Genomic DNA, 24,359 nt, shown 5'->3' on the forward strand with positions numbered 1-24,359 from the left:
TGTTTGCTGATGACACGATGCTGTACTCATTTAATTACAAATCCAAAAACAGCTGTGCATCATCCACTGACAAACTCCAAAAAAGATAATCATAAAATGTAAATTATTTCATGGGAAGTGGAGTTTTTATTCTATAAAAATGTGACCTATGGATGGACAGTGCAGAAAAAAACCATTCAGAGCTCAGCTTTGTTTCCAGGTTTTGCTTCAACTCAGCCCTTCAAACCACAAAAAAAAGACCAAATGTTACAGTGAAAAAATGACAAGGACAAATCTGAACACCTTATTTAGCTCACAGGCTGGGGCTGGATAACAATATTTTATCACAGAAAGTTATGATGTGGTTGCTCATAAAAGAAATAAAGTTGTTTTTTTTTGTTGTCCCTCAGTTAGGAAATACTGCACAGGGTCAGCTACCAGTGTTGTAGCCTGAGTAATGAGAGTTTTTGCCTGACAGTCAGTCGGTCAACTTCTCAGTCGGTTTGTCAGTCGCTTAATTGTCATTTGAATTCCAGTCGTCTATATCATTTTACCAAGACTCCAGCACACAGCCACATAATGTCAGACAACAACACATTTATTTGTTTTCAGCAAGGTTTCTTTTTTATCATCACGAAGGCATATACTATTTTCTCTGTATACTTGTTATATATATATATTTTTTTATATAATATTTATATAGAAACAAAAATAAGCGTACATTTTTGCTGAATAAGATTGAAGAATATCAGCAAAGGGCAATGTAAACCATGGTCCATCTAAAACAGGTGAAAGGTGCGGTAGCTCGCCCTTTCCCAACTCACCCACAGTAACAGATTTGCATAGGCAAAAATGGGATTAGCCCTTAGACAGTGGATTCCTGAATTCTTTATAGAGATGCAAAATCTAGTTCAGCTCAACACAATTAAAAACAAATATACATACAAAAAAGAAAAAAAGTCGACTAGGCCAAGCTCTCTTTAAACCCTCTGGTCATATACATAGTCATTTTTCTGTGCACATTTTTGTTTACAGTGTTAGGCTTCAAGTAGATCTAAAAACAACTTGTACATTGACAACTAGATGTGAAATAAATTAACCAACATGAGAGGTAGTGAAAAGCCTACAGAGACGTTTGTTGTTTTCTTTTTTATATATAAAGGAAAAAAAAATAATAAAACGTGTCAGTAAGGCCAAAGCTTCGCAAACCTCCTCCATCCCATCAGGACACTTCAGCTCTCGACCTTTTTTTTGTTTTTTTTTCGTCAATAAAACCACAGCCACGTTTCGAAAAAAAAAAAAGAAAAGCCCACTCGCTTGGAACCCATGGAAATTTAAAGACAAAAAATCTGAACTCAGCGATGACACTACATCACTTCACATCATCATCATTGCTTGTAAAATCCACATTTGAAATGCAGTTATTAAAAATAAACAACCGTGTACCCCCCCCCCCCACCCCGCTGTGTAAAAGTCACAATAAATTAAGAGGAAAAGGACGTAAGCAGAAAACCTGAGTCTCTGCTGCGTCTGTCCTCGTTGTAAAACACTCCCAGTTTTTTTTTTTTGACTCATGACTGTCCGTCAGCACTGCGCAGAGACTCTCGCCAGCCTTAAACCTGCTGGCTTCTCTGCTCACACTGGGGACAGTTAGCTCCCCACTGTTATGAGTATTTAATAAGGTACACACATTTCACAATTTATAAATGTAAACTTGGTTTAATTGCACCATGATTTCATTATCTGGTTCTTGGTGAAACATTCTTGTGTTAATTACTGTATAGACTCAGCAACAAGGAAACATAGCTGTATTGTGCAGAGGAGGGATTTGTCTGCAAGAGAGCTTTATGAGTGACAGGCATTTTTCTACTGAGTCAAAAAAACTTGTCCTACATCTAAAATGCTCTAAAATGTTTCCTGAAAACAAAACCTGTTTCAAGGAGTAAGTGTGTTAATTGATCCTTCAGTATCAGAGTTTGTTAATTACGCTGTTTTCCTCTGCTTCTGATCGACTGGGCGCATGCATGCACAGCTCTTCATTAAAGCAGCTAAGCAATATCAATCAAGCCCTTATGGAGATTAATGTAGTCTGCATGTGAGTACTGTATTGCCAAAGGTTAAATATTGTATATATTTAATAACATTGCACAACTGTTGGATGATTATTGGTTTAAAGAGGTCTTCTATTCGATTTTACTGATTTATAACCATTACTTCAAGATAGAAAGTTTTTGCAGTTAAGTTATAGCTTTGTTTTGAACAGGCAGCTTCATCCAGTTAGCATTTTTTTCAATGCAAGTGAAACTGACTCTAGAGGAAAACTCAAAATCCCATAATTCCTTGGATTTGCATTTCCTGTTTTTTTTTGTTGTTTTTTTTTGTTTAAGATAAATCAAATTGTCTGTTTCCTTATTTAGTTCCTCCAGTAAAACTTGCAAATGCTAACAATTGAATAATGCAAGAGTGGCATTAAAACATTTTGAGTATCCTGTAAGGTGGCGAGTTTAGTAATTTATAAAATCACCTGACAATCCAAAACCAATCTAACATAGTTGGGCACAGCTTCAAATAGACTCCAATCTATTATCACTAACTACATCCAATTGCACTTCTGAGTCTGCTGGGCATGCTGTGCCGCCTACTTGTAAATTTAAACTCGACCAAACTTGGCACGTGAACTTCAGGTAGTTAGAGGAGGTGGCAACGTGGATGCCTACATTTATCAGTGAGGAGTGGCACTGTTTCATTGACACTTTAAGACTGGACTAACCACCAAACCAAGAGGTCATCTATCCATCATGTGACATGATGAATATACCTGGAGGCCCAGTTAATTTAAGAAAAAAAAAAAAAAAAGCATATACTGCACTCATGCACTTTCTACTGCACATCCACAGGCCAGGAACAGAGTTCATGTTCAAATGTTCACATCATAAAACAAAATGTCCTTTTAATATACTAAAAATGTTAGTGGGACATTTGGCAAGACCCCATTAAAGTTGTTTTTTTTTCTAAATTTTTCTGTTAAGTGTGTAACTGTACCATACACACACATTATCATTGCATGCTGTCAAAGTCAGATTAGAAAAACAAACCAGAGTGTGTGAGGGCTGGCAGTGAGATGGAGGATTAGCATGGCTAGCACAAGCATGCTAACTTGCTTGCCTACAGCATGCTGAAACCTAGTTAGCATCGTTAAAAAGGACAGCATGTAGCATGACTACGTAAACATCTCCGCTAGCCCGGTGCGGTAGCATGTTAGCATTATTATACCAACCCTCCTCACTAGCTCTGGTAAAAAATGAGTGTCTTTGAACAGGCAGTAGCTAACTGAAGGACTACCATAACCTCTCCCCGCTTCATCTGCTGGCAAAACAGACATGCACAGAGATTCTACGGCCTGGTGACAAGTCACATCTAATATCTCTTCACAGCATCTTTGACATCATGTTTGGCACCCGGTTCACTTATCTGCGGCGTGATATTGAACGTCCAACTCAAGCGACTGTCACGTTACCTATGGCGTCTAAAGCTAAAGCCTTAAAGACAAAGCCCAGGGCTCAATAACCTTTGCAATTACATCAGTGTCTGCTGCATCTTGTTATATTCTCCCAGCAGATTTCAATTGATGATTTAAGCTAACGCTCATTCAGTTTAAAACACTAAAAGGTAAACCTTCTTTTTCTGCTCAGGAATTTCAAAATGTAGATGACTATTTGGAGTCAGTGTGGGTTTCTTTTTTATTTTTTTCCAGCAGTGTTTTTTTCCCCCACATTGGGCACCTGTGCTTGTCAGGCTGTGATGGTCTGAGTGGGAGGGAAGAGGAGAAGGAGGAGGAGGAGGAGGAGGAGGAAGGGGAGGGAAAAGATGGGAGGTAGGGATCGTTGGACAAACTGTGGTTGCTTTCCAGAAAAACTCCAGCAGCGCTTGTGCTGCCTTTCCTTACATGTAAAAGGCATTGTGATTTTCTCAGTGGAGAGATTTTTTTTGTGTTTAAAGTTCATGAGTAATAATTATACATGTAGCTGCCCAACCACAATTCTAGCCCTTACTTCTCCCGGTTAAAGAATCCTAAAGAAGGAAAGTGCTTGGACGGACGGATGGATGGACAGGTAGATGGATGGAAGGGCAGGTGCTTGCTGCTGCTGCCGCCTTTTGTTGCAGAAGCATCAAATCTCCTCAATAAAACAACTGCGTTATGCTTAAAATTGGCAGAAGTGTACTTTTTCCCTTCACTGAACATAGACAGCCAGACAGAAAGACAGGTCCCCTGCCTTAATACATCTCAATTTTCAAAAACGGTTGCAGTCCGCGGCTTACATTGTCAAGCTACTGTAGAGAGAGAGAGTTACATGCAGAGCCAGTGCTTCTACTGGTTAAATGGGCGGAGACGCCCCAAAACTCCCACCATCAACTAGGTGTCATGTTTGAACAGTAAAGATATGAAAAAGTAAAACAAGAAATAAAATCAAACATCACGTCTGAGGAATGGGGCGAAATTAGAAAAACAAAAACATATGAAAGAGAGAATATTAAAGTGAGGGTAGAAAGCATGAGGTCTAAATATTACAGTACAGGAACAGTTGGCTTGTCCTTTTTGTCTCTCTCTCTCTTCTGTCCCCACCGCCTGAGGAGTCCTTGTCCACAGTTAACCAACAGCTGGCCATCAGTTTGGCCGTTTCAACCGATAGCTGACACGTGGGTCGGCCAGTCAACCGAAATGAATAGCACAAATTGCTAGCGAAAACAATCACTGGCCAGCATTAATGGCCTTAAATTGACCAATAACCAACCAGCAAAGGCCGACCTGGCTCCAGTGGAGAACTGGATATAAATTGCTTAAAAAATATAAATAAAAAAACACAACCAGCGATCTCGGATGTCATTCAGTCTTTTCAATCAAGAAAGAGGGAGAGATTTTTCCAAACCCGACTTCTGGCACCATAGTAGTATTTGAAGTTTAAGTAGTAGTCTTGTTGGCGTAGGATGGCGACGAGGGAGGGCGGAGGGGTCTAGGTGTCGAGGCAGGTGCGTCTCCTGTTGGCCAGGAGGTCTCTGTAAACGGTGGAGTTGAGGAAACGGGGGAAGGAGTCACGGTGCATCAGGGTGTAGATCTGGAGCTGGGCCTCCTCGTACATCAGGCTGCTGGGCTCCGCCAGGCTCTGGTTGATTCCTTCTCTGACCCGCGAGTCCAGACTCACCTGGGGTAAAGAAAAAGAGTTCAGTTTATTAGCCGTGGTGGTTGGTGGTTTGTGAAGTACTAGTGGGATTTGATGTAAGCTGGCAACAGTCTGGAAAACAAGATTCTGAAAAACTGGCTGGTGTCTCACTTCTGCTGAATTAACACAAATGTAGCTGGTACCTCTTTGGGTGATAATATGGACACGTAGTCTTCGTATATGATCCTGGCCTTCTCATCCACCACTGAGGGATTGGTCTCTTTTTTCAGCTCTTCACAGGCCAACCAGAAAAGCAGGTTGTCCTCGCTGTACTCTGAGCGCAGGAACTCACGGAAGATCTCCCGGCCCTCCAACGAGCGCAGCATCATCTCAAAGCTCCGAGACCACGACAGCACCTCATCTAGGCTGGGGTGTCTACAGTCAGACACACAAAACATGAAGATGTGCGTGTGTGTGTGTGTGTGTGTGTGTGAGATTGACAGAGGCACACGTAACCACGCAAACATGTAAGACTGGAGGGATGACGGCTGGACTTACTGTTCTTCTGCAGCTTCAATACTGTCCATCTTGGTGCAGGTCTGTCGTTCACTCCTCTCCATCCTGTCTTCATTCCTGGATTGGAGACAAGACATGACAATGCTCACCAAAAGAAGAAACTGGACATGCTCTGGGCAGGTTAAAGGGACTGTTTTTTTCTCTACAACAGCACAACAATTCTAATAAATACATGTACATCACTTCTTTTTTTTAATTATCCCTTGAAAATCAGTATTTTCTATCCTTTGTTACCATCTAGGGATGTCCCCAGCCAGTCAACAAGATCCAGTCAGGGTCATTTTTAATTGATTGATCGGCTATTCTAACACCGGATTCATTTCCAGTCCTTTGTGCTTTGCAGCTGTCAAAAACACCCTGCTGCATCCGTTAACACCCTGGAATCACTTCCTAATGCACAGCATCTTGAGCAGGTGAACCATGGAGCCGCACGGGCTAATAAATGGCAGCCAGCAGTTTCAGTTAATTATATCTACACTGACAGCATGCACCAGCGAGTGTCAGCAAGCATAGCGGCTCTGAGTTAATAAACACTTCCCGTTATATTCCAGTGATATTTGGCAGCGCATCACACCTCTGAAGTGCCTCTGTTGCTTGAAAACTGCTTTTCCACAGATATTATTCCAAATACTAAGACAACATACATTATTTATTCTTATTCAGCAGACAAATATATCTTATATAAATTAGAGTAGTTTTTACATCAAGATAAATATATTCAATATAAACAAGGGAAATATATGATATCAGTATGGGATCAGGACTCAGTATCAGCAGATACTCAGTAAAAAAAATTGCCCCAAAATCTATTTAAAGGGGACGTATCGTGCACATTTCCAGGTCTATGTTTTTCATCTGGGGCTCTACTGGAATATCTTTGCATGACTTACAGTTAAAAAAAACTCCTTATTTATCTTATATTGACCATTTATGTAGCCCCTGAGTTCAGTCTCGGTCTGAAACAGGACGTTTTAGCTCCTGTCTCTCTCTCTAAGGCCCCCCCTTTTTCTCTTTCTTTACTCAAAATGGAAACTTCTCAAATGCAACCCCGTGGTACAACCTTAGTAACAAAGACTGAAGAACGGACGGCTGTTTGTGGGCATGCACAACTAATCTGATGTCAGTTTGATGGAGAAGTTTAGATAACTAGGAGCGTTTTTATATACATTCACCTCAAGATTTGGAACTTCGACCATGTTTAATATAGACATCCGACATCATAATAGTATAAAAATAACTGAAAATCACAAAAAGCACGATATCTCCCCTTTTAAGTCTACAGGCTACTGACAATGAAACAACCTAAAAACACAGCATCAAACTGTTCAGCATCCTGCATATGCAGCCTATCATAGGTGGGGTCCACAGCCATTTATGCACTAATCTCTGAACTATAGAGCTGAAACTAGTATATTTAATATTGGATGACAGAAAATTATTCTATTTTGATAATCAATTAATTGTTTAAGTCATCTATCAAGCAAAAATTCCAGGCATTATCTAGCTTCTCATTTATGAGGATTTGTTGTTTTTCCTTGTCTTATGTGACAGTAAACTGAATATCTTTGGTTTATGGGCTGTTCCTTGACAAATCAAGCAATTTAAAGACCTTGGACTTTACAAAACTGTGAAACTGTGATGATAATTTTTCTACCATTTCTGACATTTTCCAAACCAAACAATTAATCCAGAAAAAACAAAAAAACACCAAAAAAACCCAACTAATGATAGTTGCAGCCATACTCAGTTCATTTCTCTCAACTATTTATCGCACCAGGACGCATCAATGTGAGCTTCAACCGACAAAAATAATCTACAGTAAACATTGCCTCATATTCAAAGTCGATTAACAATAAAGCTTCAGTTAAAGCCTTCATGTAAACACTCTCAACACACACGGTAGCCTCTCTGTCTATCGTAGGTCAGTCACACTCGCTTAGTCTACAATGCAACACACACTGAGCTGTCTATTTTTGTCCCACCATAGAGGATCTTTCCTTCCTCTTGCTGTCTCTTGTCAAAGTCCCCATTGTGCGGCAGTAATGGGGTAAGCTAGCCACAGCCCCCGGGCGCCCTCACAATACCGCTAAATATACAGACTGTTCTTCACAGCTGTTTTGCATGTGATGTGTCGATGGAAATAGAAGGAACCCCAACCAGATAAGGGTGTTGTATGATAGCGGGTGAGGAGGGGTTAGAGGGTATGAGGGGGGAAGTTAGATAGAAGGGGAAAAAACAGAGAAAAGAGAGGATGAATTAAAAAAAACAAGATGTAACAGTATGCCTTGACCCATTAAGACTCTCGTACACAACCACCCTCAGTCTCTATAACTTCACCACAGTGGCAGACCAGATCTCCTGTGATTCACACACTCACACAGATCTCAAACCACTTGACTCGGCATGATAGTAAAAAAAAAAAGTGACACAAAGAGCATTCAGTGATTTACATGTAACTCATACAAAGGTTTCAGTTGTGCAACGCAGACTTGCACTGAAAAGGCGAACTATCCCTCCGAGCCTTAACACTAAAATAAATAAACATAAAGGGCGCTCAGGACAATTTTTGAGGCTCATTTCTGGAGACCCGACACCGGTATTTGGTTGAAAAACACACAGTGCAGAGTCACAGAGCACTCACTACCGGCCCAGTCCGCAAGCTGCCACCACTTCAGATGAAGTGGTGTGAAAGAAGCAGCACATTCACCATTCACTGCCTGAAAACAATGTTTCATTCACTCCTCTCTCCCAGCAAGAGTGCAGCCAAAGCAGGGCAGCTGTAGGAGCTGCACAGACAGCAGTCACTGGTTTTGGTGCCTTGCTCAGGGGCAATGTGATGCAGTAGGTCTTTGTGCAAGTTTCTGACCTACAGTGCAGTCTATATGTATTGTACTGTACTATAAGACGCATTTTGTTGTGTTTACATGCACATCAGGGGAACAGTGTTCAGTCCCCGATCTTAGGGGATTAATACTTATTATTTGGTTGCAAATACTTCGAAATGAGAGTGTAAGATACTTAACTTTCACCAGATGTTTGTCATCTTCCTGCTGATGCTCTGAGAAACCTGTGCTTCAGGTAACTTTACTTATTGCTTGTTTTGGAGGCTTTGGAAGTGAAACACACACACACTCAGTTGAGTTTTGGTCATGTGACTCACTTGACCAGTCAAGAAAATTCCAGCTTGGCAATTAGTTTCAGATCACTGTCGTGTAGCACTGTCCTAAAAATGGTGAGACTATGTATAAAAAGGGCTATGAGCTCTATAATGTTCACTCAGTAAGGTTGTGAATAGTTTCACATTTCAGGAAATACACTTACTCACTTTATTGCTTTTTAGAAGAGAAAAAGATTGATACCACACTCATATCTGTTCACTAAATATGAAGCTGGAGCCTGCAAGAGATTTGCTTAGCTTAGCTTAAAGACTAGAAGCAGGGGAAAATAGCTAACCTGGCTCAGTCCAAAGGATAAAAAACTCAACCTACCAGAACCTCTATATTTTACTAATAAACATGTTGCATCTAGTTTGTTTTACAAGGATAGCTAGTGGGAGTGAGTTCCTGATATCTGATATATCTGCCAGGCAACCAGCGGAGAATCCAGGAAGTCACCGGTCCAGACAAGAAACAGCCCAGCTCATCACGCCAACATTTATAGGTGCTGATTGACTCATCTTTTAAACTTAAGACAGAAGTGGGCCAGCTGTTTCAACCCTTGCTATGCTAAACTAAGCTACTCACCTACTGGCTCAAGCTTCATATTTAGTGTGATTGATATATGATAGTGATATCAATCTTCTAATCTAACTCTCACAAAGAAAGCAAATAAGCATATTTCATGTATTCCTTTAAAGATGAAAGTCAGCACTTTCACTTCCAGTATGTTAAAGCTAAAACAGTGAAAACTGTCACTGTCCTACTATTCACGCTCTGAACTGCAGTTGTTTATAAGTACATATATGCAGGACTTTCCTAAAAAGCAATGTATAGACTCATACAAAAGTAATCCCTCTCAATCATCACTTATGACCCACTAGAAGTGTATGGCGGTGTATTTATCTGCAGAGACTCTGCCTGTATTTTCTTATTTTCTTATTATTTTGCTGTGTTTGAGATGCTTCTGGACGTCAACCTTTGGGCAGTAGGTGTGTGGCCCCCAGCCAATAACAGTGCGCAGGTATGAGGTCAGGACTCGCAGTGTAGTGACCAGGTTACATCCATAGGGTTACATCGCTGTCTCTGTCTCTCCTCTGCTCCGCTCTGCTCTCTGTCTCTGTGTCATGGATGTATAAAGTATATCTATGTATATCTGATTGACAGCTTTGTCAGCGCTCCTCGCTCTCTTCGTTCTGTTTCTAGTTTGTTAGACCACCACTGCTTTCTTTCTCTCTCCTGCTCTGGTGTCAAGCCAGGGAGGAGGAACTTTGAATGCTGTGTTTACAAAAACCAACCGACAAATCCTGCATAGTATACCTATAAATATAGCAATATCAAATTAAAAATGGAAATGCCTACTATCAGCATCATTTTTTACCCCACAGCATTTGCATTGCAAAGAACCACTGGCTCTAGCCTTGCCTGTTAAAGTCTTGTGGCCACCAACCATTTAATGTTTGACGTGGTTTCAAACCCGGGGCCTTCTTCTGTATAACATCACATCCATCTCATCTCATCTCTGTGTGTGTCTCCTCTGAAACAGCTGCAAGATGGCGTAGTGAGCAGACAGGCCATCCTTGAAGTAAAGACACCGGGTTCAAGCTCATCTTTTTGCCCCGCCAAGGTTTCCTCTTGCAAGAAACTGGGCAAGAGAGTTTCTCTTTCAGGAATGAGTAGTGTGGGAATGAAAAGAACCACTGGATATTTAATCAAATACATTAATCTTACGATATGTAAACATCCCTCAGTAGGTCATACTGTATGATTGCATAATTTCCATTCACTCCCAAAAAAGCCAAAAAACATGTCAGTTAAAATAAATCCCACAGGGCTGGGACAAGGTTTTCCCTACTATTATAACATTTAGGCACAGATCCCAAGTGGTTTTTCTCATCGCCTCAGCCAAATGAACAGAAAAAAACTATGCTGAGAGTTCTCTACTGCTTTTGCTGTCATTTATGGTCATGATAGCTTCTCTGTCCTCTCCTCTGCTCTCCGTGTTGGTGTTTGACCTAGGGCGGGGCTCAGCTCCTCCACACACACACACACACACACACACAGTGAGACAGTGAACCAGGTGAAGTGAAAGATAACGTTATACTCGAGCTGACGACAATTCAAAGTTTGTTACTGTAAGTGCAATAAAAGATTCGCAAGTAAAAAGCCAATCAGAGTAATTTATCAAAAAACCTGTTCAACAAGCATAAACATGTAGAAAAAATAGAAAATATTTTCAACTGCTTTGCTGGCAGTGTCCCATCCACCAGTGGTATGTTTTACACAACCACAGCGCACTGGTTAGGCTAATAAAACTGTCTGTATGTAGTCTAACTGTTTAACTGTATATTAACTATATACTATATAGTTACTACTATACATACTATATATAATCTATATAACTAGTAAATTTAGCTACTGGCTGAGATGGCAGCCTTCCTCCCAAACCAGCCCCTCTACCAGCTGTACCACATCAGCAGCAGAGGGAGGAGGACAGAGGTCAGGAGGAATAACTGATAGTGACTGATGTCTTTACTCTTTATTATATCGAACCATCACTCAGTATTTTGATGTCAGGAATACTATTTAAAATATAAAATCAATTCTAATCCTGTTCTGAATTTATTATTTTTAAATAAGTATTGTTGATATAGAGTAAATGAGAACCCCAAAAAGTACACAGAAACGCAAACTGTGAAAAAAAAAAATCTAGTGTCCTCCCATAATCACCTTTAACACATCTTTACTACAGACGAGCTTAGTTGATTAATCGATTAGTCAATCAACAGAAAATTAACCACAAACTATTTTGAAGTCTGTTTCCAACATTTGATGGATCCAGGTTTTTAAATTGAGAATTTGCTGCTTTTCTTGGTCTTACATTATTATTAATATTGAAATATTTGGGGGTTTTGGTCTTGTGATTGTCAGACGAAACAAGACATCAGATGATGACCGTCATTTTTCAAACGAACGATTAATCAAGAAAATAATCAACAGATTAATCAATAAATAAAATAATCGTTAGCTGCAGCCCAGCAGTATTCCCCCATTTTTACAGGCAGCTTCAGACCAACTCCAGTCAATACATAACAACCTGTGTCTCCAACTCTTCTTTAATTAAACAATAATTTATATAAAACTGTTGCTGACTACAACTTCAACTTAAAGCTTTATATGATGACTTTCTTATGGTGCATATTGACTTTTATTTTTTTTACAAGCATACCCTTACTTATTAACAGAAAAAAAACTGGATTGCATCTGACTCTGCAGAAACAAAGTGAAAAGTATTTTCTTACCAGAGACACTTGCAGCAGCCGCACCAGCAGAGGCAGCAGGTGTTGGGTCGGGGCTGTCCAGGGGCCTGGGGTGGGGCCTCGATGTGTGCCGCCTGCCTTTTTCTCATCTCCACTCCACTCACACTGCGGGGCTTTGCAATAATACACACAGAAAATAACATAACTGACATTAAATACTCTTTAAATGACTAATAATGTAACAGAAAGTGCAGTTTCTCACCAGCAATATATGTTATTAGAGAGGGAGTGTGTGTGTGTGTGTGTGAGAGAGAGAGAAAAAGAGATGAAGCGAGAGAGAGAGAGAGAGAGAGAGCACTCAAGCAGGACAGAGAGGATTCCCTTCCTTGTACGGTACGAGGATTTCTGGCATTAAGCCAATTGCACTTGGCTTTGACAGACACAACACATACATTTCAATGGGCACACTCACAGAGAAAAGAGATCTACACATCACCTACACGTATAGACACACATATAAGGCTGCAACTAATGGTATATTTTACTCAATTAATTGATTAGTTGTTTGGTCCATAAAATGTCAGGAAATGATGAAAAATCTTAATCAGTGTTTCCCAAAGCCCAAGATGGAACCTCAAATGTCTTGTTTTGACCCAAACAACAGTCCATAACTCAAAGATATTCAGTTTATTGTCATAGAGGAGTAAAGAAACCAGAAAATATTCACATTCATGAAGCTGGAACCAGAGAATTTTGTCATTTTCTTCTTAAAAAAATGACTCAAAATGATTAATTGATTGTCAGTTGGCGATTCATTTTCTGTCGATCGACTAATTGACATTGCAGCTCTACACATGTGCAACAAATTCACACATGCACAGACCTTTACTCATTCATCTAACTGTGTATATTCATCTTCTAATGCTTCAGAACATGCATCATCCTTTGCACAGGCTGCAGATGATGGTGAGGATACACCCCACAAAAACTTAAAAAATGTAGTGTTCTTGTATGTAGTGGTTGTGTGGTCACACCGAAGACACTGAAAGTGCTGCTGATGTCTTATGGACTTTCATTGGTTTTAAATGAGACCAATATATCATTCTGTTGCGGATACGCAGTGCTGTGGTTCCTACTTGATGTTTAAGTTTGTGAAATCTGCTATTTAATGTATGAAACATGTAATGAAAATGTAAAGTATTTTGTAACACTCCAGTCCACAAGACTGAGAGTTTAAAGCCACGCAAACAGCTCTGTGAGGCTGTACTTAGACACGATGGTGCTTTGTCGGTTGATGTTTTGCAGGTTATGATGTTTACCATGTTAGCTTAGCGTGTCAGCGTGCTAATGTTTGTCAAATAGCAGCACTAAACACCAAGTACAGCTGAGGCTAATGGGTACGTACTGCGTTTGGTCCGAGTTCTGACACGTTCAGCTCTGATGTTAAATGCAGTGAAGGCGGTTGAACTCCTGTTTAAACAGACCAGCGTCTCTACATCTCCTCCTCTACTGTGATCAACTCTCCGGCTGACAGCGCTGTCAGTAGCCGGCAGGAGAGACGCTCCGTCTTGCGTTTAGATTTTATAACTGAACTAATACACGGATGCAAGCTTTTTATTTCTGTGACGTTTTCACACCACAACGAACAACAGCAGTAAACCATGTTTTATCTTGCAGATAAAATATGCGACTCATGTAGGCTGTTCTATCAAGTTTAGTGCGGGGCGGCTGCTCTGGAGGTAACTGCGATAACCGGACGGAGATAAGCCTCCTGAATTTGCAACCTAAATGCTGTCAAAATTTTTATTTTCCACCGCATATCAATGCAGAGTGAGAAACATGAGACGTCCGCAGAGTGAAACAGATGACAGAGCGGGGGGAGTTAACAGATCATTAGAATAGCTATAACTGGAATTAAAATAAGTTCTCTTTCAAATCAAACATCCCAAGATATGAGTGGAAAGTATTGTTCGTGCAACTGCATTTCCTTTTTTTTTTTTTGACTCAAACATAGCTTAACCATGTCATGTGATATGCTACTTCAGTACACTTTAGTAGCAAATATCACTGGGACCACTTGCAGATGAACATTTAATAGTCAGGAATTCACATTATAGACACTATCACTGACTATCCCTGTAACAAACTGGCCACAATTTCACACACTGACCATACTCAGTCCAGCCATATACTAGGTGTTGACCTAATCTTGTTGATTACCAAGTTGTACTTCCATATCCTCTTTCTAAAAGGTTCCAGCTATCACCTCAGACGTTCTTTGCCAAAAAAAACCCTAGCACGTCCAACTTGTCTGTTTTCAGACAGGAGTGACGGGCTGACAACATTACCGCCAGTGTTAAAAGCTCTCTCTGATGCAGAGTTGTTACCTGTATGCACATATATTTCTGTGCTAGTTTGCACGTTTGCCATGGATCTTCCCCATGGTCTACGCAGGGCATGTAAATTTAAGTGTTGAGTTCAGCGGCAACTGCTTCTCTAAACTGTACCATGTAATCAAATGTGGTTGACGTTGATGCTGCTGACAGTGTGCGTCTGTTATTCTTGAAGGAAATAGTTTAAAATCTGTTACATGGAATTATTAACGGTTAAGTAAACATTGTGTGAATGTGTATGGATATCACTCGTTCCTATAGTTTGTGTCTCTTCTGCACTGATGTATTCTGAACTTTGGGATGAGGAATGTTGTCATGTTCAGCAGGTCCTGCATGTGTTCATATTTCTTGTTGAGGTTGTTCAGAATTTTTGCTTTCAATGATTTGGTCAGGTCAGTGTCCTCTTCCTCTTCAGCCAGTACTGAGGTGTTCAGAAGATGCAGAACAGGCTTCAGTTAAGTTATGCTCAGATAACGTTTACCTGACAGGTAAGTCCTGGAGCAGGCTGAGTGCATTGTTCATATACTCCAGGACCTTCAGGTCATGCCATGAGGGCAGTAGGTGTCACACTTTGCGGTCTGTAGAGAGAACCTTGGACAAAGCGTTTTGTGGTCCCAGGACTCGTTATCGTTTCCTGTGTGGATCCCCATCATGTTTGGCAGTCTGTCACCATGGCATGCTCTGGAAGGTTGAGCTCTCTCTGCACCTCCCTCAAGGCCAATCTTTTCTTCCAGCTGTGAGAGAAGTGGCCCACAATCTTTCTACATATCCCAGTTAATGCATTGAGCATTATCTTTTAGAGCATTTTCTGAAAATAACAAGAGGGTGAAAAAGACCCCCTTGGTTCGGTATCCTCCACTTACTCCAACGTACGGAACAATAATTCTAGCGCTTGAGTTCCACCCGGAACATTTTGACAGCGCACCACTTAGCTGTAGCATGCGGGTATCATGCTCATGGATGTTTACTCGCTTGGCAAAGTTACACTGGTTACCCTGGTTACCCAAACTCATGTCTCGTCACTGCCGTCATTATTACTGAAATATGCACAGTTATCCCCGTATTTTAACGATACCGCCTCTCCTCCATCCCCCTCCCCTCTCTGTGATGGTCGACTTTTCACTCCACCTTTGAGTGAAGCTGTTCGGAACAAACACATTTGATTTCCAACGTGGTCAGACAACACGTCATAAGAACCAGTTCTGAGCGAACATAAATCAGCATAAAACAGCTGCTAGCAGGTGTCCTGACTCCTTGCAGGAATCACAAGTGTTGTTTTCCTTTTCCACTGCAGCACAACTAAACCGTTTCAGTAATAGTTTTGGCCAATGAGCCATTGTTGGATGTTTACATTTTTCAAAATAAAGGACCAAAATATTATTTTCTTCCTTCGTTTTTTTCCCCGCTGTACTGAAGTCGTACCGAACCATAAATTTTGTGTACCATTACACCCCTACTAAGAACTCATTCTAATGCCTGAGATAATAACATACATTATAGTCTATTAATGCTGTTTTTTAAACCTTCCTCCAAGTGAAGAAAATAACACTTGGTGGGCTTGTTGTGAACTAAATTAATCCCATTGGGCAGTTAGTGTAAACTGCAGCTCTCTCACTAGGGGTGTCACCAATCTCCAAAGTCATGATTCAATTTGACTTTCCATTTTAAGGTCACAATTCCATTCAACATTTTTTTTTCAGCACTGCTGGCTATGCCAGTGTTAGTGTAGTTTGTAGCACAGCCTACAAACTGTAGTTTTTCTGTAAATGACGCATTCGTTGTTTACACAACTCACAGGGAGGACAAAATGTTGCCACACCAGTGACTTCAAGGAAGCAGAAGGATTTTCCAGTTCTGTTGTTTCTCCATTATCTCCGACTCCGGCAGTGGCCATGGTGTCTTGAAAAGTAATGCAGCTGTAGGCTATAGTTTTGAAATGGTTTTTTTTCCTCTTTGGATGTGCACCAGATATGTGCAAGTGGTTGGGGTGGTGTAGAGAGGAAAAAATACAGGGAGAATCGCCAATCCTGCTTTTGATTTCGAAGGTTGAAATTGAACGCTCATTTCAATTTTCGATTTAGAATTGAAATTGTGACACCCCTATCTCTCACAGATAATCCACAATTTCAGGCCAGGAAACACTACAAACATCTAAGAAGAGGACACCATGTCAGAACTGACAACAATAAACTCTCCTTTTGTTACCAGACAATAATGTATACAGACTCCATTTCACATTCCCCTATAAATTCGGACATTTAAGTTTAATTTCATCAAAGGATGTAGTGTGAAAAATGTAACAATTAACTGTAGTCTTGTACTCAGGGAATCAAAAGTAAAACTAATGAAACAGAACTCTTACCTCTAAAGTCATTGTTCAAATTAAACTCCTCATTAAAACCTTGAAAATCCAAATAAAAATAACAAATCGAGTACCAGCAGAGGAGCCTTCTCTGTCTTCTTTCTCTTTCTCTCTGCTCTGCATGTACACATGCAATTAACTGCAATGATGATACATGGCAGGTAAGGCTGAAATGACCTGTTTGATATGCAAATATGGTTGTCTGACCACTGGAGTGGCCATCAGTTATTCAGTGACAGGGCGGCATCTTTGTAAAAACAGGCTGCTATAATGCAAACGACAGCAAGGTACGGCTTTGTTCTAAACCTGGAGAAGGAGGCGCATAGACAGGACATGCAAATATGGAGTGGAAATACAAATACACTGAGATGAGAGGAAAATATAGGGATGGGGAGCAAGCCACTGCTAAAGATCTGTCATAACAATAGTAGTTCTGGAAGGTATTCAGATGATCCTGTCAGTTTTTCCATATTCCATTAATACAGACATAACTAAAAATAGCTTGAGGAGGCATAAAATGTAGGCTAAACTACCAATATACAGGACGTCATACCAGCCAGAAGCTAATTCTAAACTAACTCTAATTTATACATCCAATCACCTCTCTACTGCTGCCTCTACTTTCCTTTACCATAGTTAATATAGCTAGTTAAAGAACGAGCCGTAAATACTAAAAATAGTCTGTTAAAGAGTAACTACACCCGGGCTAAAAGTCATATTATATTGTTTATCATATATCATGGCATTGAACACTGTTATTGAGCCACTGTTTGGCAAATTGTGTTTTTTTACTCATGGAAACTAAGTAGGGTTGGGTGCCAAACTCGGTACTTTAAGGGTACTGACCAAATTACATTGGGACTACTGTGTACCTGTTCATCTTAGATCAATCGGTGCCAAATTTCTGTACCTTGAGAGCAGGTTGGGTTGTGAATTCAAATAAGTATTGATAAGTTTCCTTATGAGCCTTTAGAGAAATCCTTCCTAGTTTACCAACTTTATTTTACTGTTTCCTGATCACTTTCAGCCATATTGGAGCCATATTAAGTTACTGGTGATGAAAACATTTCCTGCTACTAAAAGCTTTCCATCGACAAACTAAAGGAAGGCTTTTATTGTGAAGAACTTACAGGAAATGAAATATACTTATTGCTGGGTTAGCAGAGCTTCATTTGCGGTGCTATTCTTCAATCAATTGTTTTCATCCGAGCTAAATTTTTAAAGTGCCTGGAATACGTATATACAGTAAATGAGGAATTTATATATTTCAATTATAATATATTTGCAAAGATTTTATAAATGTTTTCATGTTGTAGTGATGGGATATTGTCTGTTGACTGATGGAAATAAATACATTTCAGGTTTAATTTATCACACACACAAAAAAATACATGCGAATACTTCTCTATGGAGCCCCCAAAGTCCAAAAGACAATATTTTATTGTTTTATGTGCATAAGGTAAAAAGTTTTCTACAGACTTCCTGGGCTCCATACTTCTCATATACCACTCGACTAAAGGTTAAGGCCCAATATGGATTGTCAATAAGCAATGGTAAAATGCTATATATATATATATTAAATTGAAACAGCTCATACTGCGTTTTGTATTGATGAGACAATTCTTTCCATTTCCAACTAGCAGTAAAGTAATATAGAAACAAGTAGCCTAAATTAAAGTTAACACCTGTGTTCAAGGGGTAAGTTAATGTTATAATATGACAGCTAATGGAAACAAAAGGTAAGGATTTTACATATATTGTACGTATGCTAAATTGGTTGGAAACCTCCACTGTGCTTCTCTCTTCCTCTCTTTAATTCTTTCTTGTCAACATAAGAATAAGACGAAATGGATAAGAAGTTAAGAATAAAGATGATTATGTGATTCTTGCTCCTATAGCCTCTTATGGCATTATATACAATACTGTGAGTCACCTGTGTCTTCCAAAAAACAACTCATAAGCATATTTATTGTGGAAAATCCCCCAAAACTCCTTTTCCTTCAATAGTTTGGACTGTGTGAATGATCTGTAAGTTTGCTTATTTTTGTGTTTAAGTGTGAAATATGTTTTACTGATTTATGGTTTGTGGTTAATGGTTACTTGTGGTTAATTTGTTATTTTAGTATGATTGAACAATACTTTAAAGTTTAAGTTAAATTTATCAGTTTATTGTGATCAAGAATTATACTGACTAGAAGAATAGTTTACGTTTATTCTTGTTAAAGTAGTTAAAGTAATTAAAACTATTCCCTATTAAATAAATGGACTGAAACCCGTCTGCCTTTACTCGTCTGTCCTAAAAGCCACTGAGTTGTTTGTTATTATCCTTAGGATGATAGTATTTGACCTAAATATTCTCCATTCATTTATATCTTTACTTATCTTTGTCGAGTTTTAACATCAAAAAAGATTTGAAGCTTTCAACTTTAAATAAGTGTCTCGAGTGTAAAAATAGTCACCCTTTTTGCAAAGACAATTTAGGGCTCCAACTGTCATCATACCAGATCTGATAATGTAGACTGTACAGGGAGTGTAACAGCTCTGGGCTAAAGACATGTTGTTGGCCCTGCAGAAACCTTGAACCTACAACAACGTAATCACTAATCCTTCGTAAAACAATCAACATGTATTTATTTTTGACTTCAATGGTTTAGCTACCTAGTGTTTTAGGCTATAAGACTTTTTACACCTCAGTGAGGAAAACACAAACTTATCTTGATTTGAAAACACTTAAAACACAAGAGGGTGACTATTGGCTCTAGAGCAGCAACAATTGGTCGATTTATCAATTAGATGAACTATAATCAAACTATTTTGATAATTGTTTTACTTATTTTTCCGTGAAAAATGGCAAATATGCATTGGTTAAAGCTTCTTAAATGCAAGGATTTTATGTTTTTTTTGTCATATATGATAGTAAACTGAATATCTTTGGGTTTGGGACTGTTTGATAAATAAAATGAGCAATGTGAATACCTAACTTTGTGATGTTTGAAATTGTAACGGGCTGACATTTTATGATTGAAATTGAGAAAATAATAGGCAGATGAATTGATAATGAAAATAATTGTTGGTTTGAGCCCTAATTACCTCCCAGTTACAATCTCTCTGATTCATAAGCGGTAATTCTGGAGATGTATTAGGATACTGACAATAACAGCGTCCAATTAGAAAACAGCACAATAATACTGGACAGAAGTCCAACTTACCATGAATTAGTGAGTTCCTAAAAACAGGTCAGACAGAGCAGTCATGGCGTGAGGTAATAGGTTGCTGGACGATAGCAGGCTGGTTGACGGAGTGACTGACTGGTGGACTGTCTGAGCGTCTGTTTGGCTAACGGACTGGCTGTTTGGCTTGCTGGAGACGCAGGGCAAGGCGAGGAGGTTCTTTTCACCACAGGGAAGAGAGGTTACTGGTTTCACCATCCCTGACTGACTGGCACAGAAAGGGACACGAAAGCTGAGGTGAAACCTAACGACTTCCTCTCCTTATTTCCTAGTCTAGTTTCACTTGCTCCTTTTGCTTCTCTCGCCGTCGCCTCCTAGGCTTCCTTGGATCTCAGCGAATGAGTCATTTATGGACTTGAGAGTACGGGGAGCAGTGACAGTACAGCATCTGAAAAACAAAGCAAACAAAAACAGGCTTTAGAGTCAAAATCACCACAGAATCACTTTATCCACCAGATGAAATAAAGGTGCAGTAATTTATCTTTGGTGACACTGGTTTGTATATATATGTATACAAAAACCAGTGTGTGTATAAATATATATATATATATATATATATATATATGCTGCTTACATAATGAGAAAAATACACACTGACAAATGTTACAGGATTTGTAGTACATTACATACTGTATCACTACAAATACTGCACAATCTTTAGCCTGAACACTGGATTTTTGAGGAAAATGTAAATATTTTGCAGTCTAAAAAAAAAAATCAGATGACAACATATAACCCAATACTCATTTATATTAACATATATGTTAATATATATATATATAATTGTGACCAAGATATTTACTAATATGGACATTTTGTAATGAAAAATGAACTTGTCAGTGCTCTCTGGTGGACAAATTATGTAATGACCACACTGTTTTAGGAAGTTTAGTCGCTAAATTTGACATGAATAGATAATTACTAATTGATTAATTGGACACTACTAAGTTTTAGACTGTTGGTTGGACAAAATAAGTTCTTTGAAGACCTTTCCATGGATTCCAGGAATTTGAAATTTTTCACTACTGACATTTTTCCTGAGAGTTTTTGGACTAAATGGTTAACCGATTAATTAGAGAAATAATTGACAGATTAATCAGTAATTTAAATAATCATTCATTGCAGCCCTAAACTGAGTCTAAATTACTTCTTGTTACTTAACAGCCATTATAAATGCTGATATCGATGAATCTTTGATAAGCTAATATAATATATCTATATATTGGCTCTTGTATAATCAGAACACTTGTTGTGCAGGTTTACTGTTTGCTACAGAGCTGCGGTCAAGATACAATAAAATATACCAAATCAGGAAATAAGCCAAATGCAGTAAATGATTGATGATGCTGTCATCATCATCATTTAAACACTCATCATGAAAAGGATTTGGCCCATCATCCGTGCCACAGCCCAACATTCAATCACAATCAAGAGGCCATTTGCTGTGGTTTATCCCTGAAGGAAACTGACTCAGAGCCTGAAGGCTAAAGAGCCTCATAGGTTGCTCTCCTGCTGCATGTTTTTCACACAGGAAGGACTGACAACTTACTTACTGTTCTCATAATCATGTTGATCTCACCACTGGAGACTATATGTTGTGAGAAATCACTGTTACAACTTGGTGACTAAAACTAGAAACTAAAAGACATCGAACAACAACAGAAGCATACAGATCATTTAAAGATTATTCAAGAATTGAGTGAAATTTTAAGCTATTTCCACTTTGGTGATGTCAGTTTAGAGAAATGGGGATACAAAGCAAAGCTAATCTTGCTACTATCTCTCCCATACAACATAACAAGCTGTCTCAATACTCTCCTACTGTACAACCGTTCCCTTAGCGAGAGACAAGCCTGAGCATCAATATCTGCTCATGCCAGTTCAAACTGGTTTGGAAACAAAAGTTTCCCTTGTATATAAAAAGTCTACAAAGAATGATTTTGCATAGCTGTGTGCAAAGATAAGGCTTTTGTGTTGCACTTGCAAGATTTTCAGCCGCCTGTTCCCAGGAGGAAGACAACCACAGAGAGCAACTTAAGTAACATGCTTCCTAAAAAAAAAAAGACAGAGAATTATGAAAGTGTTGGGAATGTTGTGTAATGAGCAAGTAAAGAAGGGAGGCAGCAACTTAATGCTGTCTGTGTATATTATGGCCAGACCAGAAAAGAGTTTATAGACTATTAAATCATGTAAGTGACGATTATTAAAAAAAACTACCACCAAAGAGCAGTGTTAACTCCTCACTCAATGTCTTCAGGGATCATTTTAACTCGGGCTGCAACTAACAATTATTTTCATTATCAATTTAATCTGTTGATCATTTTCTCGACTAATCGATTAGTAATTTTGTCTATAAAATATCAGAAAATGGTGAAAAATGTCAATCATTTTATCCCAAAGCCCATTTTTGTCCCGACCAATAGTCCACAACCCAAAGATATTCAGCTTACCGTCATAGAAGACGAAAGAAACCAGAAAATATTCACATTTAAGAAGCTGGAACCAGAGTATTTTGGCATTTTTCTTTAAAGAAAAAGACTGAAAATGATTAATCGAGTATCAAAATACATGGCGATTCATTTTCTGTGGATCGATTAATCAACTAATCGTTGCAGCTCTAGCTGAAACTGCCTCTGCTGCTTATTTAAGCACAATTCTTCAAATAAAATATCCATAAGCAGATAATATAAATCTCAGATATGTTGCTCTGACAGCTGCTGTCTCTCTGAATGGATGGTGAAAGCTGAATGAGATGAATCAGGAAGTCTTCCAGGATGTAGTAGACACATAACCTGGGCTCCTCTGACTCAACACACCCATGGGTGCTCACTCAGCTGTGCACTGCATGATCGCTACCCAGTGCGTGACAGCAGAGGGAGGGTGGGGAGGGGAGAGTGGGGGAGGAAAAGGAAAGCAGAAAATGTGAAGTTTAAAGTGAGAAAGTTGACAGGACAGTTTGTGAGTGGATCTGTTGCATCTGCCTGAAGGCCTGTGCATATCTCCAGATAATCAGCAGGGCAGGCTCATCGGACCCTGTTCTCTCTCCCTGTGTGCACTAGCTGTGCTGGCTAGCTGCTGGTTTAGGGTGTTTTGCATGGTTTCCTGCAGCTGTCTGATCCATCTGAGCCCAGCCGCTGCAGGTCCGACCAGCCGGGGAGAGGAGCTCCCCTCCCAGCTGACACCGCGGAGTGACAACGCAATTAGAGAGAGAGGGAGAGAGAGAGAGAGGGAGAGTGAGAGAGCTGCACACTGCTGCTGACTGTCGCACCGACATTTTTTCTGAAAATCAAACACCACCCACTTTCTTCTTGCTAGCTTTTAGCCCGAGATCCGCTATCTCTCGCAGCGAGAGGAGGCGGTGGCAGCTCAGCAGCAGCAGCTAGCGCCGTGCTAACGTCAGCTAGCCAGCCCGTGTGGAGCATTAGCGCAGAATAATCCTCATCTTACCCCCTTTGTGTCGGGTTGTCAGTGTCCTAGGGTGACAGGTGTGAAAACGCGATGTCCCGATGCTTATTTAACGACATCGTAAACGGGAATCCTGTGGTGTAATGTCCATCGCCGCTGATTTTCTGCCATCCGCCCCACTTCAGCACCGAACGCCGCCGAGCCCCTGGATGCACTGCGCAGGCGCGCTGCCACCGCTGCTCTGTGGCTGCAGTCGGAGATAAGATGCACTGCTGAGGCTCCACATGCAGTATAATGCACACACAGGATCACATTACATCTCCCAACCACCACGCTCCAGAATACAACAAATTCATTTAAAAAAAAAAAAACAACAACAACAACAAAAAAAAAAAAATACTGCAGCAATAAGTTTATTCAATATTAAACATTTACAAGGAACAGATCCATGTTGTACAAAGCAAAGATCTTAAAATATCGTGTCTTCAGGGAAACAAAGAATCACAGTCAGTTGGTCATAAAGTTCAGAAGGCAACTATTCATATTAGAGGAAATGTATCCTGAGGGTATAAACCCGTGAAAAATAAAAACGTCGCTATAAACTCTCTTTCTCTCTCACCACAGCCTCCTGTAGAGTTACATCAGAGAAATTTCTCTAATAGTCACATCCGTGGTGTTACACAAATTTATTTTTGTTACAGCGTTTTATAAGAGCAGCGTTTTTCCTAATACATAGCCTACTATTGCTATAGGCTATGTTGTTTTAGTGTGCCCATTCAGTGAGTTTATAATGCCCTTATTATAATTTATGATGTGCATATATATTTGGTATTTCTATAG

At 39.6% G+C, this 24,359-nt stretch overlaps 1 protein-coding gene across 2 annotated transcripts; it reads right to left on the bottom strand.

The window, feature by feature from the left end:
- Window positions 1–1,443: 1,443 nt before the first annotated feature.
- On the bottom strand, window positions 1,444–23,722 carry rgs17 (regulator of G protein signaling 17). 2 transcript variants are annotated; one of them, XM_042433540.1, is made up of 6 exons: window positions 23,562–23,722; window positions 20,094–20,502; window positions 12,172–12,302; window positions 5,697–5,771; window positions 5,342–5,573; window positions 1,444–5,180 (listed from the first exon to the last, which is right to left on the bottom strand). In XM_042433540.1, exons 2-6 carry the CDS (start codon window positions 20,094–20,096, stop codon window positions 4,992–4,994), a joined length of 630 nt encoding a protein of 209 aa, XP_042289474.1. In that variant the 5' UTR covers window positions 20,097–20,502; window positions 23,562–23,722; the 3' UTR covers window positions 1,444–4,991. The 2 variants fall into 2 exon arrangements, with proteins under 2 accessions (XP_042289474.1, XP_042289475.1); XM_042433541.1 differs by lacking the exons at window positions 12,172–12,302; window positions 20,094–20,502; window positions 23,562–23,722 and adding an exon at window positions 10,320–10,879.
- Between the last annotated feature and the right edge of the window lie 637 nt (window positions 23,723–24,359).

Source organism: Thunnus maccoyii, chromosome 14 (assembly GCF_910596095.1).
Source record: "Thunnus maccoyii chromosome 14, fThuMac1.1, whole genome shotgun sequence".
Classification (NCBI taxonomy): Eukaryota; Metazoa; Chordata; class Actinopteri; order Scombriformes; family Scombridae; genus Thunnus; species Thunnus maccoyii.

Coding starts and splice junctions, on each gene's coding strand:
- rgs17 (XM_042433540.1), bottom strand. Junction 5,772..12,171: donor GGCTGCTGCAAGTGTCTCTG/GTAAGAAAATAC, acceptor TCTCCAATCCAG/GAATGAAGACAGGATGGAGA. Junction 5,181..5,341: donor CCATATTATCACCCAAAGAG/GTACCAGCTACA, acceptor TCTTTACCCCAG/GTGAGTCTGGACTCGCGGGT.